The following is a 12,536-nucleotide window of genomic DNA, read 5'->3' as shown; positions in this document are numbered from 1 at the left end:
ATTGAAAACATTGTTGATGTCAAAGCGGACGGTAACTGTGGGTATTGTGCAATTACTGCCTTATTAGTTATGGGTGAAGATTCATGGTCTTTGGTGCGCAGCCATTTGCTTAAAGAACTTGCCAAATGGTCTGATGAGTATATCAACGTGCTTGGTGGCATAGACAGATTTGAGGAATTAAAGCGGTCACTACTTGTTGATGGATTATCCATGGTTATCATGGATAAGTGGATGAATATAACTGACATGGGATATTTGATTACATCAAGATATAATGTCATCCTTGTTTCTTTTTCTCTCCAACAGAACATGATGTTTTTCTCTCTAAGAAGTCAACCACCAACCGATTGTTCTATATATCGTGTAATATTTATCGGTTATGTGTATGACAATCATTTTGTTCAAGTAAATGCATGATCATCCTATTTGTTTAATTTATGTATTAAATTGTGTTATAATAATTTGAATGTGTATGTCCATATGTAACAAATATTCCTAAGAGACCGTTGTCTCTTACCGCCAATAGTTTTGTTATGGTCTACACATTGTCATCCTCAGGCAAAACAGTGCCCTACTTCATATATTAGTAGAATGCAACAATACAAAAATTTGTTGATGTTGAAAACAGACTTTGTTGATTTAAGTGAAGATTGAACATTTTGTTACTTATATAATTGTCATGCAAAACGATAATATATTTCATTGGACGTTTAAATGGTTTAGGGTTACTATAATACCTAGGGTTTAGTGTTGCGTGTGTTATTAAGGTTTAGGGTTACTTGAATATGTGGGGTTTAGTGATGTGTAACTAATTAGGGTTTAGTTTTAATTAAGTACTTAGGGTTTATTGTTATGTGACAAATATAGGATTTATGGTTTAATTCACGACCTAGGGTCTAGTGTTTCCTGAGTTATTAAATAATAAACATTGTGTAGTTACAAAAATAAATAAAGAGGTTCTCAAATAAAAAAAAATAATGAACATTGTCTAATAATATTGCATACAAAAATCATATAAAACGTAATAAATTCTAAATGTCTTCATGCGTCTTCCATACGTCGCCTTCGTTGCGATCGCGCATATACATTGCGTTCCATAGTAACACCTCTAACGATCCTTAGGCAATCTTCCGTGACAGTGTATGCTTTTGTACCTTTTGTCACTATCCTTAGGTTGAGCATTCGTTCTAACCTTTCAGCTATTGCTTAGCAAGCCTTCTATGACATTGACAACAACAAAAAAGGTTTATACTTAATGCATGTTGAAATAAAATGAATAACATAGTCAATTGAAAATATATTTTACCATTGCATGTTGAGACTGCTCTACATGACCAGGTGCATTTGTAGGTGCTTCGTTCATAGCTTCTGCCGCCACTGGGTGTTGAGGAATATCTAATTCAATAAATGTGTCATCGTGCACCACAAGTGGATGTCTAGGTGGATCCCCAAGCTGTGCCAAACTCATGAAGGGATGAGAAATTATGTAGATCCACTCCATGTAATATATTGCACACTGTCCAGGGGCAACACATATCTGACCCATTGGTGCAAGATATTCAGAAAATTGAATCCATCTATCATCAATATCTTTTATGCATATAATGTTGACACAACAAAGTGTGGAGGAATGCTCTACACATACCCAAACTATCGCACAACCCTTTCTAATTGGTGTATGACAACAGATGGACCCCATCAGATGTGTCCAAAAAATAGTGAAATCAACTCGAATTCTCTATATGCACGGATGCATGGTGGTCATCATAAGGAATCCATCACACAGGATCAGACATCAATCTATCTAGCCGCTTCCGATACGTTGACACTGGTAATGCCTTCCCAGACTTCCAGTGGTAGGCACATGATTTCCTCTCATCATAATCTTCAGCATAATAGACTCAACAACAGAAGGAAAATGCTCTTAGATCCAACACTACACATATTTTGAAAACAAAAAAGAAAAATCAAAACAATAGTGAACATAAAATACATAACAAAACTAAAAAATTCAATTCAATTATAATTATCTGTAAAAGTGTGATATATCTTGCAAGTTGTCTTGCACTGCTCTTGGATGCATCATTCAAATTATCATACATATGGACTAGGGCGGCAACTCCTCTTGCATAGCTTCCACTCTAAGTGAGGTCACGAAAGGCGTCCAAGAATACCAGATGCACGTGTGTGGCACTCTTGTTAGCAAAGAGAGTGCAACCTACCAGATGCAACAAATATGCTTAAGCTGCTACAGTCCACTGTGCGGCATCACATTTGCTACGATAAATGTCTTGCAACCATGATAGTCGAACTACGCCCCATGGCATTGTACTGCCTTAGCTCTTGCTTCTTTTGCACTAACTTCACGCAATTCAACTAACAACAACATGGCTTCGTCCATACGAAGAGCCTCGAAGCTATGGAAGGCGCTTGTGATGGGTAGATGAAGCAACGATGCCCATTATCAAGGGTGATAGTCATCTCTCCTACAGGAAGATGGAAACTACTAGTTTCCTTATGCTACCTCTTCGCAAAAGTTGATATAAGTCCCTGATCGCCAGTGTCCAAGGAACATGCGATTAAATGACTTAATCTTGTGGCAACGACTAAGTCTTCAGTCTTTGGAGCATGCCTGCCAAATTTCTCAACCTTTATTCGATGAGAAGATAACTTCAACTGAGGACATTCATGAAAATCACAATTTAAATCATTTCAAAAATAATAACAAATACTTACAAAAATATTTTTTATTTAAAAATATAAATATCTTTCCATTCCAAACAGTCACTGTAACATGATGAACATAGCCAATCAGAACTAATGTGTCATGGGACCCGCTTGGAAAACCCTCAGCATCAAGAACTACATCATTAGCAGTTGTTTCTTCAGGTTGTTCATGGACCTCATCAGCTACATGATCCACGTGCTGAACATCCTTAGCAATAGGTGCAGCTTCTCATTGCCTACGTGCAGATGTTATTGGCCTATGCTGCTGGGGCTTCATCAGCATCACCACTCCCTTCTCTCCCTAAGGCTCTTCCTATAACTCTACCTAAAGCTCAACTCAAACCTCTGATTTTAACCATAATTTGCACATTAAAATAGTCATAACAATTTATATAAGTGTTTAAACACTACTTCAATCAATTAGTATTTATTAATTCATAAATAAAAAATTTATTAATTTTTAAATAACTTTTTTTATTACTTTTATATATTCATAAATGCATATAGAAATTATTTTTTCAAATACATAGACCTCACATAACTAATTCTAGTAAACTTAAATTAATGACCAAAATGTAACTACAATTTTGGTTTTTATTTCTAACAAATCACTATTTTATTTTTCAACAAATTACTATGACAATAACTTTAAATTTTTTTAAAGTAATGAAAATATTATAATTTTAAACTTCCAAACACTATTTATATAAATATTTAATAGTATGAATCTAATAATATATATACGGCTATATTAATAAAAAAAATTAATTTAAAATTTTACATTTTCTTCTTACACTAAATTTTGAAATATATACTAATAAAAAATTGGAATTTATGATATGTAACAAATTTATAAAAAAAAAATTCAAAATACCAAATATAATTAAATTACTTATACTTTTAAAAACAATATTAAATCACAATAATATATATACATTGTTTGGAAAATAAACAAAGTACTTAACTTCTTTATTAAAAACCAACTTCATAAAATAAATGTAATTATTTAAATAAAAAAACAAAGATATATTTATTTACTAAAAATTATTTTTTTTAACAAAATTTAAGTTATTTATAATTTTAAAACAAAATTTATTTCTTTAAATATTAAATTAAAAAAATTAAAAATATATACGGATTAGATAATCCGTATAAGTCATACGGATTACTTTCACAATCCACACAATCATAATAAACAAACAACCGATGAGGGACCCCAAGAATTTACGATAGAGATGATGGTGGGACAATCAATGACAGCGGAGCAACAATGAGGGACTCATAGACTGCTTTCACAGTGCGACGGTGGAGCTGGTTTCATGCAACAAACAGAATGAACAGTAGCACAATCGCGAGGAAAGCAAAAGGCTGAGGGAGGCACGATTTTAAATTTTTAGTGAAGGACATTTTTGTGCCTTCAAATAATTTGTTGCATGTACCAACAATTCAGTTGGGTGCACAAAGAAAAATCCATAACTTTAACTCTATTTAACTAGAGCTTTCGTCATTGGACCACCATAAATCACCAATAAATTACTTGTGATTGACTTTCGTTGCCCTACCCGATCTCCATCACCACTTATGTGCCCTTCCCCACGCTAAAATTCCACCATGATTTCTCCTCCACTCTAAACATGTTTCAGGTAACCCACAACTTTGAGTTGACCAAGAATACCAAAAGATACATGCAAGTTTCAGGTATAATGAAAATTTTAAACCGATAACAATAATAAGCAAATCTTGACAATGTTAGAGTTGTTGCTTCCTGTACCAAAAAATTGCTTCCTGCACCTCTTTTGGTCTTTTGGATTGGCCAATTCGGGATGTAAAGTTATATTCTGGATTGATTTCACCTTTTGACTTCTGCAACGGCTAATCTGTAAAGTAAAACAAAAAGCATTCCAAAAAGTTGTAAGAAGCAATTTTTGAAGGCAGGAAGCAACAAATCTTGACAAGAAATAAAAAAATCTCAGTCGCGTTCTAGGTTGAACACTCCCCTTGTACGACTTACACAGTTCTTTGCTCTGTTCATCCTGGATTGTTTCGTGGGATTTTTTCTTCTTTTTTTTTTTTTCAATTATGATAAATGATGGCATGCGAATTTATAAACAAAAGCCAAAATGTTGTGGTGAAAAGATGATACTTCAACAAACCAAGGCGCACAATTAGCTCCATTAAGAAGGTTACAGGAATAAATTTGTTAATCAAGCTACAATGAAACAAACCACAGAATGAGTTGTTTAATATATTAAAAATTGAACAGAATGAGATACTTGGTTACAAAAATGATTATATTTTAGCTCTATTAAAAGAGTATAACCAACGAAAACGGAAAATGGAACATAACAATCCAATTGTTTCATTTTTGTTCCAAGTATCAAACGCCAATGGAACCAAGATGATGTTATCGAATGACTTATATACTAATGAAAAATGCAAACACTCTTTGAAAACATCATTATTAGCTAAAATTTATTAAGAAAATCATATTTTTTTTAGAGTTTAATGTCTATGTAGTACAAAACAATTTTGCCCTCTTATCCAACTACAAATCACTGTTTAAATTATTATCAGATAATTATTTTAAAAACTAACAAACTTTTCATATATAATGGATTGTGATTAGACGATTATATAAATTTTTTTACAGTTTCAATACAAAACCTTTTTTTTCATTTTTTAAGTCTCTATTTAATAAGCTCCATTCATAATTTTATAAATTTTAACAGATATTAATAAGGTGTGTTTTAAAAAATGTTAGAATGTTACTAGCACTCCTCATAAGCTGTCTAAATGTTAGTTTGCTTATATATCATTATATTCAGAGAAACCTGACCTAGCTATTGCGAACTATCAGTTTCCTTCCGGTCGTCTTACCAAGGTGCTACACCTGAAGAATCTTAAACAGCAAATTCTCTACCAGAAAAGCTGCAAATACCTGCTATCATGTGCAAGATTACAACAACCATCAAATTTTTACCAGTGTAAGTATTATTAAGTTTAAGGAGGCATTGCATTATACAACAATATGGAGAAAAGTACAATAAAGTCTAATTACGAAGATGCTGTTAAAATTAATGGCTCTACATGATGATAGTGCACATGAAGTATGGAACTGTAAACCAATTTAAACTAACACCAAAGACTACATACAATGTTTGAACAGAGGTGGAAAAAATCTGCATAAAGTCTTCACTGGCACTTCATTTTACTCCATGTAAACTAGCAAGAGGATTCTTTCAGACAATGGCTTCAGGAGCTGGGGTATACCAGCCATGATGGATCTCCACTGCCTTCTTTCTTCGGGCAAGCCGAGACTTGCGATTTGCTCCAGTGTTCCTGTGCAGTGTGCCCACTCTCACAGCTTTGTCAATTATTGAGTATGCCTCTCCAATCAACTTCTCAATTGGGAGGATTTCTTCGGCCTGCGCATCTGATTTCTTCTTAAGTACTTCTAGAGCTTCCAAAACCTGCAGACAGTTGATTAGAAGATTGTAAAAATAATTAATCTCCCCCTCCCCCTAAATGATATCATATGAAATGCTAGAAATTGAGCTGATAAGGAGAGGTATTAGTCGAGCTTCGACAAGAAACAGAATTGGTATTCTATGAGAGTATTTTATACCCTGAGCAAGATCAGAAGCATTTGATGCAGTTTAAAGTACCCACAACTATGGTTCACAATGTTAAGTAAACATACATCTTAGTGTTCAAAAGTGCCCAATATAAGCACTTGCAGTTACATCATCTGCTACGATATCAGGTTTCTTAATTGTTTTTGGAGTCCTACATTAGGTTAGAATGGACTGAACTTCTGTAAGTTGTATTACACTACTAATTGACCAAGAATACATACTAACACGTACTTGGGGCATCAGTAAAGTATTTTTTCATCATGCACGTTATGCAGTCATACTAACATCACACGTAAGAGTCCTATTTGTACTTCTGGCATTCCTAAAGTGTTTTTACATCATGCACGTCATGCACGACATGCCACGCTTTGCTAGAATAAGTGACTCTAAAGAAGGGACAAATAAGAGCAATCATGCCTTCCACTCTAAAGTCTAGTAATAGTTTCATGCTGATAGAAAACCAAAAAGTTTTTTCAAGCATTATGTTGTTACAAATTACAAATAGGGTATTAGGGACGAGAGGGATATTCGATACTATTTTATTGCTATACCTGTGACCACTTAATTTTAGACACCAGAAGAAAAAGATATCACAATCTTTTCCAATGAAAGCAAATCATTCATTTAATATGAACATCAATAAAATTTTATAGAAACAAATGAAGAAAAGTATACTTATTCATTTTCAGTCTATGCTAGCAATCTACCAAAACATGTAAAGAAAATTTGGCTGTAAACAAAATCCATGCCTCCAAAAGAGAAAAAACTAGATACAAACTTAAACCAACCCTGCACACAGATCTCAAAGCCACAGTAAGTTCCAAGTTCAACGAGTTAGAGTGAAGAGAATATGTTATTTCCACACATTTCTCATATTCTCCCGCATAGCTCTCTTACAGTCATACTTCATATCATCACCATCTATTTTTCTTCTTTCTCTCCCTCCCCGTTTTCTTACATACATAACACATTTCCCTATGTGAGTCACCTGAGTTCCACATTACATGCAACTAACATTAATCATATCAAAAAACACAAATACAACTCAATAATCAAACTAACAATTTAGTAAAATTTCATAAAATTTAACTAAATAAAAGTGACTATAGTGAAACTAATAATAAAAGTGACTAAAACATGATTTTTTTCTAAATTGCATTCTTAAACATGGTATACAATTGGTCAGCCACAACAAGTAATACTCAAAATGGTTCCATTTTAATAAACACTTGTAGGAGAAAATAAAAGGTAAAATGAGTTAAGTTTCTCCCATAATTAAAAATTAGCTTTTGCATAAGTTAATTTATAGAAACTCTCTCATTTAGCTTTTCCAAAAATTGGATTTAACTTATGCACAAGCTAATTTTAGCTTATGGGGAAGCTTAATTGATTAGACCTTTTTTCCTTATTTTCTTACAGCTGTCAATTGACAAAATTTATTCAAACAAGACCTAAAACTAAGAATGACTAGAATTGAATGAAATGAAATGCAAAAACGGGTACCAGTGTAATAATTTTTTATACAATCATACATTGTCATTTCGATAAGATTGTTGACTTCTATAATAATTTCTTCAAAAATTCATTTCTAATAAATTGAATTTCGTGTGTGAAAATTCAACTCATAAAATTACCACTTCATAGTTCAGATATTTTATAACAGAACAGCATAAAACTAACTCTCTCGTTATCACAGACTAATTCCATCCCAAACAAAAAGTGTAAGATGGAAATAAATGAAACACACTATCCATCCTATTTCACTCTCCACTCTACTCTACCCAATTCAAAACCATTCAATTGAAACAAAAGGTTACCTTCTTGGTACGTGTTTTAATCTCCGATTTGCGAGCTTTGTTGTAAACGCGGTGCTTCTCGGCTTGGCGCGCTCTCTTTACCGCCGAATCCACCTTCTTCTTCGGCGCAGCCTCGCAAACCACAGACGCGCGCCTCAGTACTGTGCTTAGCGACAAGGAGTTACCTGAAAACCATACCCGACACAGACCCATGATTCAAAACACAACCAAAATCAAATCTTTCGCCCTTTCTGATGGAGTGGGTGAAAAGGTACCTTTTGAGAAGAAAGGGCGTGAGAGGTTTCTGGAGAAACTGAGAGAAGCGGAATTGGAGATGCAAAGGGATGAAGAAGAGGATGTGAGGGAGAGGCTCCTCATTTGGGAGGGAAGGGTTAGCCATGAGCACGAAACTGACGCTGCCATTTTTCTGTGTGAGAGAATGAAGGGACCCTTCTCTCTCTTTATCCGTTGGGGAGAGGGGATGATGATTGTTATCTGTTGAAGGCTCTCAACTCAGATAGTATAATATATTCTTGCTGCGTTCTTTATTTCATCTCCAGTTTAAATATATTTTTAATTTCTCATTTTTTTGGAATTTTTTAAAAATAAAATTTATACTTTTTAATCACTCAATTTCATAAAATATTTTTTCAAGTTTCTCGAATTGATTTTTGGCAATTAAAAATGCATAATTTGCAGTGTTGTGTGTGTTTTTAGAAAGACTAAAAATACATTTCATGAATTAGAGGATTAAATAATATAAGTTTTAATTTAAAGAGTTAAAAATATAGTTATTAAATTTGAGGGACTCCTCTAAAAAAACTGAGGGACTAATCATATTTAAATGTTTTTTTTATTTCTCTTAAATAACTTTTTGGTTCCTATAAAATACAAGTTTTTTTATTTTAGTCCTTTAAAGATTTTTAAAGGTTTTAGTCATTACTCCCAAGGAAGGAAGGAACAATATTAGATGAAGATAATATAACTTAAAAACAATATTGACAATCTATTAACTTCTTACATCATCAAGAAGAGTCACGTGTAAATTTTTTTATAAATCATATTTTTTATGATAAATTATTTGATTGGCAACGTTGTTCTTACATCATCATATAATGTTATTACTTAGCAACCAGAATAAAAAAAAATCTTTAAAGGATAAAAACAAAAGAATTTTCCATGACTACAATAATTTTATAAAAAAAAAACCTATTTTGTAGGGATCAAAATGTTGTTTAAGTCTGATGTAGAAAAGTGGTTGTTGAAGTCTTCTTACTTTTATTTGGATAAAACTTAGATGCACTACAATTTTTATTTGAACAAAACTTAGATGCACCATTACATAAGGGTGTTCATGGGTTAATTTGAATTATATTTGGAAGAAAATAAAATCCAAATCAATCAAGGGAATTATTACTCCCACTATTAATTTATGAAAAATAGTCAGAATAGACCAAATTGTCCTTAAGGTAGTTTTCCCACTGTCATACCCTAATTTCGTTCGAGAACTATCGTTCATTGATCTTCTGATCCTTGCTAGTCAACTTACAGTGTTGAACGCCAATTACAGTGCAAAGCAAGGAACCATTCAGTGTTTTGATCAGGAAGACAAAAGATACTAAGAAAGGAGGGCAAAAGGGTCTGGTCCTTGTTTTTCCTAGGCCCCAGCTCTCGCCAGGCCAGCATTTGACTCACCTGGGCCACCAAATAACTTCAAGGCTAAGGGACTAGCTCGCCTGGGCGAGCTCACTGCTTCAGGGTTAAGTTTCAGCTCGCCTAGGCGAGCTGCAATCGCCCCAAGGTGACCTTTTGCCTATAAATACACATCCTAGGGGTGTTCTAAAGGTCCAAGTGTCAGAAGTGGAGAGAATTGAGAGAAGAGAGAAAGAAGAAGAAGAAGAAAGAAGAGGAAATGAAGCTGAATCGCGACCGCGATCATTCCCTACGTCATTTTCTTGTTCTACGTTCTTCGTGCAACCGTCGATTAGTTTTACTTTTAGGGATTGAATGTGATCTATGTACCATTAGGGGTCCCCCTTGTTATTATGTGCACATTCATCTTCTACATCTATTATCGGCGATCCCGTTTTCCTTTGTAAAGTTCAATCTTAATCGATCACTAGTGTTGTCAAGTTGTCTTTAAAGAGATTGAAAGTTAATAAACAAAACCAACTCATAACTAATTTCTTTTTATCAAATATCACTTGAGATCGTTTCAAGGTTCAACGCCTTAACGATTCTCTTCGCTTTTCAAAATTTAAAACATCGTTTCAAGGTCCAATGCCTTAAACGACTTTTTGTTCGCAATTAAAATGAATCTTTCAAAAACATAAAAATCAATTTAACACACAAACATTCAGACTTAAAGAACTACATAGGTTTGAATTCCTCATCGCACCCGAGGATACGTAAGAGCAAAGGCAACACCCTTGTCGACCCCAAAAAATATATATATAAAATGGGAAAATACATAATTTTGAAGTCATGTTATGCACACTCGATTAAAGGTTGTCGTCCCTTGTGACAGGCGCGTGGGGTGTTAATACCTTCCCTATGCATAAACAACTCCCGAACCCTTATTTTCAAAATTCGTAGAGCTTTTTTTGGTTTTTCTAACGTTTTTCTCAAATAAACGTTGGTGGCGACTCCACGCGTTTTCTTCATGAGAAGACGCACTTTTACCTTTTGCCTCGCCCTCCCATCGAAGGGTAGGTTGCGACAGATGATGACTCCACTGGGGACTTGTTAGAGAGTTAAGCCATTCGATCAGTGTGCAATGTTTATCATGACTTCTTCTTCATTCATGTTCCCTTTTCTCTTTTATCTTTGTTTTGTCCATATTTGTGTATAACCTTTGCTATGCTATTGTGTTTGGTGTGTTTCTATCATTCGTAGTTAGAAATATTCTTGTTCTATGCACAACCACAACCACAATCACAGATACCACCTGCTAATTGTATCATCAGACCCTCATTTAGAGGAGATCCTTTGGACTTTGACGCTGCTTCAGTCCTATAAGGATTATGTAGCTGACTAGTTGGGCATGTATGGATCAGTGAGCTCAGAGTAGAGCTAAAGTTGGTCAACCATGGTGGCAATGTTATGCCTTACCCTACCTAGCTGACTATGAAGGGGTGCATGAATAGGTCAAGGCTTAAGAGCATGCATGATGTGCAATACAAGTCCACAAATAAAGGTGTAATCAACACCTTTATTGAGAGATGGCACAAGAAGACCTCCTTCTTCCACCTTCCAGTTGGAGAGATGACCATCACCCTGGATGACATGTCATGTCTTAGGACAACTCCTTGATCACACATACATGAGCTACATGAGGAAGGAGATCAAAGGTTTGTTGAGGTTAGAGCTTGGTACTATGACTGACTAGGAGGCAGATGTTGTGATGTTAGCATGCAACAGAGTGACATTGAGTTGGTTAGAAGGGATGTATCACACCTATGTTGCTAGTAAGTCATACGTATGGGCAGCTAGGGCATATTTGTTGCATTTGGTCGGTAATACCATATTAGCCAACAAGAGCTTGACGCATGTACACATTTGCTACTTGCACTACCTCAGTGATCTAGATTGTTGCAACGAGTACACATGGGGAGCAACTACACTTGCATTTCTTTATGATCAACAGTCATATGCAAGCAAGTATGGCAACCAACAAATGAGAGGTTATATGACGTTGCTCATTGTAAGAATCGTTTTTTTTTTTTGTATACATAATTCTTTGTTTCTTAATATTATATGACACTAACAATATATTTTGTTTTACAGAATAGGTGTTTGAGCATCTATCAACCATTTCTTGTAGTGAGAAGGTGCTAGATTAAGGTCGCAAGCACCCACTTGCGCCTTTGTGGTTTATGTTGAGTGCTACCGGCAAGGTTGTTGCGACTAGGGAGTTTTTGGATCGATTGCAGATGGTTGATGTTTTTTGGTCACCATATGCATCACGCAGAGACATCAGACCTTTTGAGGACTTTGGCTACATCAAAGTTGGGACAAACATGTGGTCGTATCTATCGGAGAGGGTTTTGAGATAGTTCAGTACGTATAGAGGATTCGCTTGGAGCCACCTGGGCATCCTCTCCATATGAAAAGTGTTATAGGGCATGGAACGAGTGAGAGGAACATGTGGTGCTATTAGGCATAGTTGTTCTACATAGGGCTTTATGGGCATGCACTATAGACTATCTGCCTTGGTATTACGAGCATTCACGTCCATACTTGATTCCGCCACAAGAGGGAGAGGCACCATGCAGTCTTGTACATATTTTACCATAACCACAGCCTCAACCTCAACATCAACCATAGCCTGGTGGTGGTCAAATACCAGATTATGTACCAGGCGATGATACTCTTGTCA

The 12,536-nt window shown here is 34.9% G+C and overlaps 1 protein-coding gene and 1 long non-coding RNA gene across 2 annotated transcripts; both read right to left on the bottom strand.

The window, feature by feature from the left end:
- Positions 1-980: 980 nt before the first annotated feature.
- Positions 981-3,217, bottom strand: LOC121173134 (uncharacterized). The gene is made up of 2 exons (XR_005887432.1): positions 1,307-3,217; positions 981-1,218 (listed from the first exon to the last, which is right to left on the bottom strand). It is a non-coding gene; the product is annotated as an uncharacterized lncRNA (long non-coding RNA).
- Positions 3,218-5,727: 2,510 nt separating this feature from the next.
- Positions 5,728-8,657, bottom strand: LOC100499656 (30S ribosomal protein S20, chloroplastic). Its single transcript, NM_001250923.2, has 3 exons — positions 8,434-8,657; positions 8,180-8,343; positions 5,728-6,197 (listed from the first exon to the last, which is right to left on the bottom strand). The coding sequence occupies exons 1-3, from the start codon at positions 8,579-8,581 to the stop codon at positions 5,967-5,969; spliced, it is 543 nt and encodes a 180-aa protein (NP_001237852.1). The 5' UTR covers positions 8,582-8,657; the 3' UTR covers positions 5,728-5,966.
- Positions 8,658-12,536: the final 3,879 nt, after the last annotated feature.

The sequence above is a fragment of the Glycine max genome, chromosome 12 (assembly GCF_000004515.6).
Source record: "Glycine max cultivar Williams 82 chromosome 12, Glycine_max_v4.0, whole genome shotgun sequence".
Lineage (NCBI taxonomy): Eukaryota > Viridiplantae > Streptophyta > Magnoliopsida > Fabales > Fabaceae > Glycine > Glycine max.
This window is presented reverse-complemented; position numbering and strand designations above follow the sequence as displayed.

Bases quoted from the DNA above. Each gene is read 5' to 3' on its own strand.
- LOC100499656 (NM_001250923.2), bottom strand. From the start codon at position 8,581: ATGGCAGCGTCAGTTTCGTGCTCATGGCTAACCCTTCCCTCCCAAATG. The intron at 8,344-8,433 runs GTACCTTTTCAC...TATGGTTTTCAG, and splicing joins ACGCCCTTTCTTCTCAAAAG to GTAACTCCTTGTCGCTAAGC. The intron at 6,198-8,179 runs GTAACCTTTTGT...AACTGTCTGCAG, and splicing joins TTAAAACACGTACCAAGAAG to GTTTTGGAAGCTCTAGAAGT.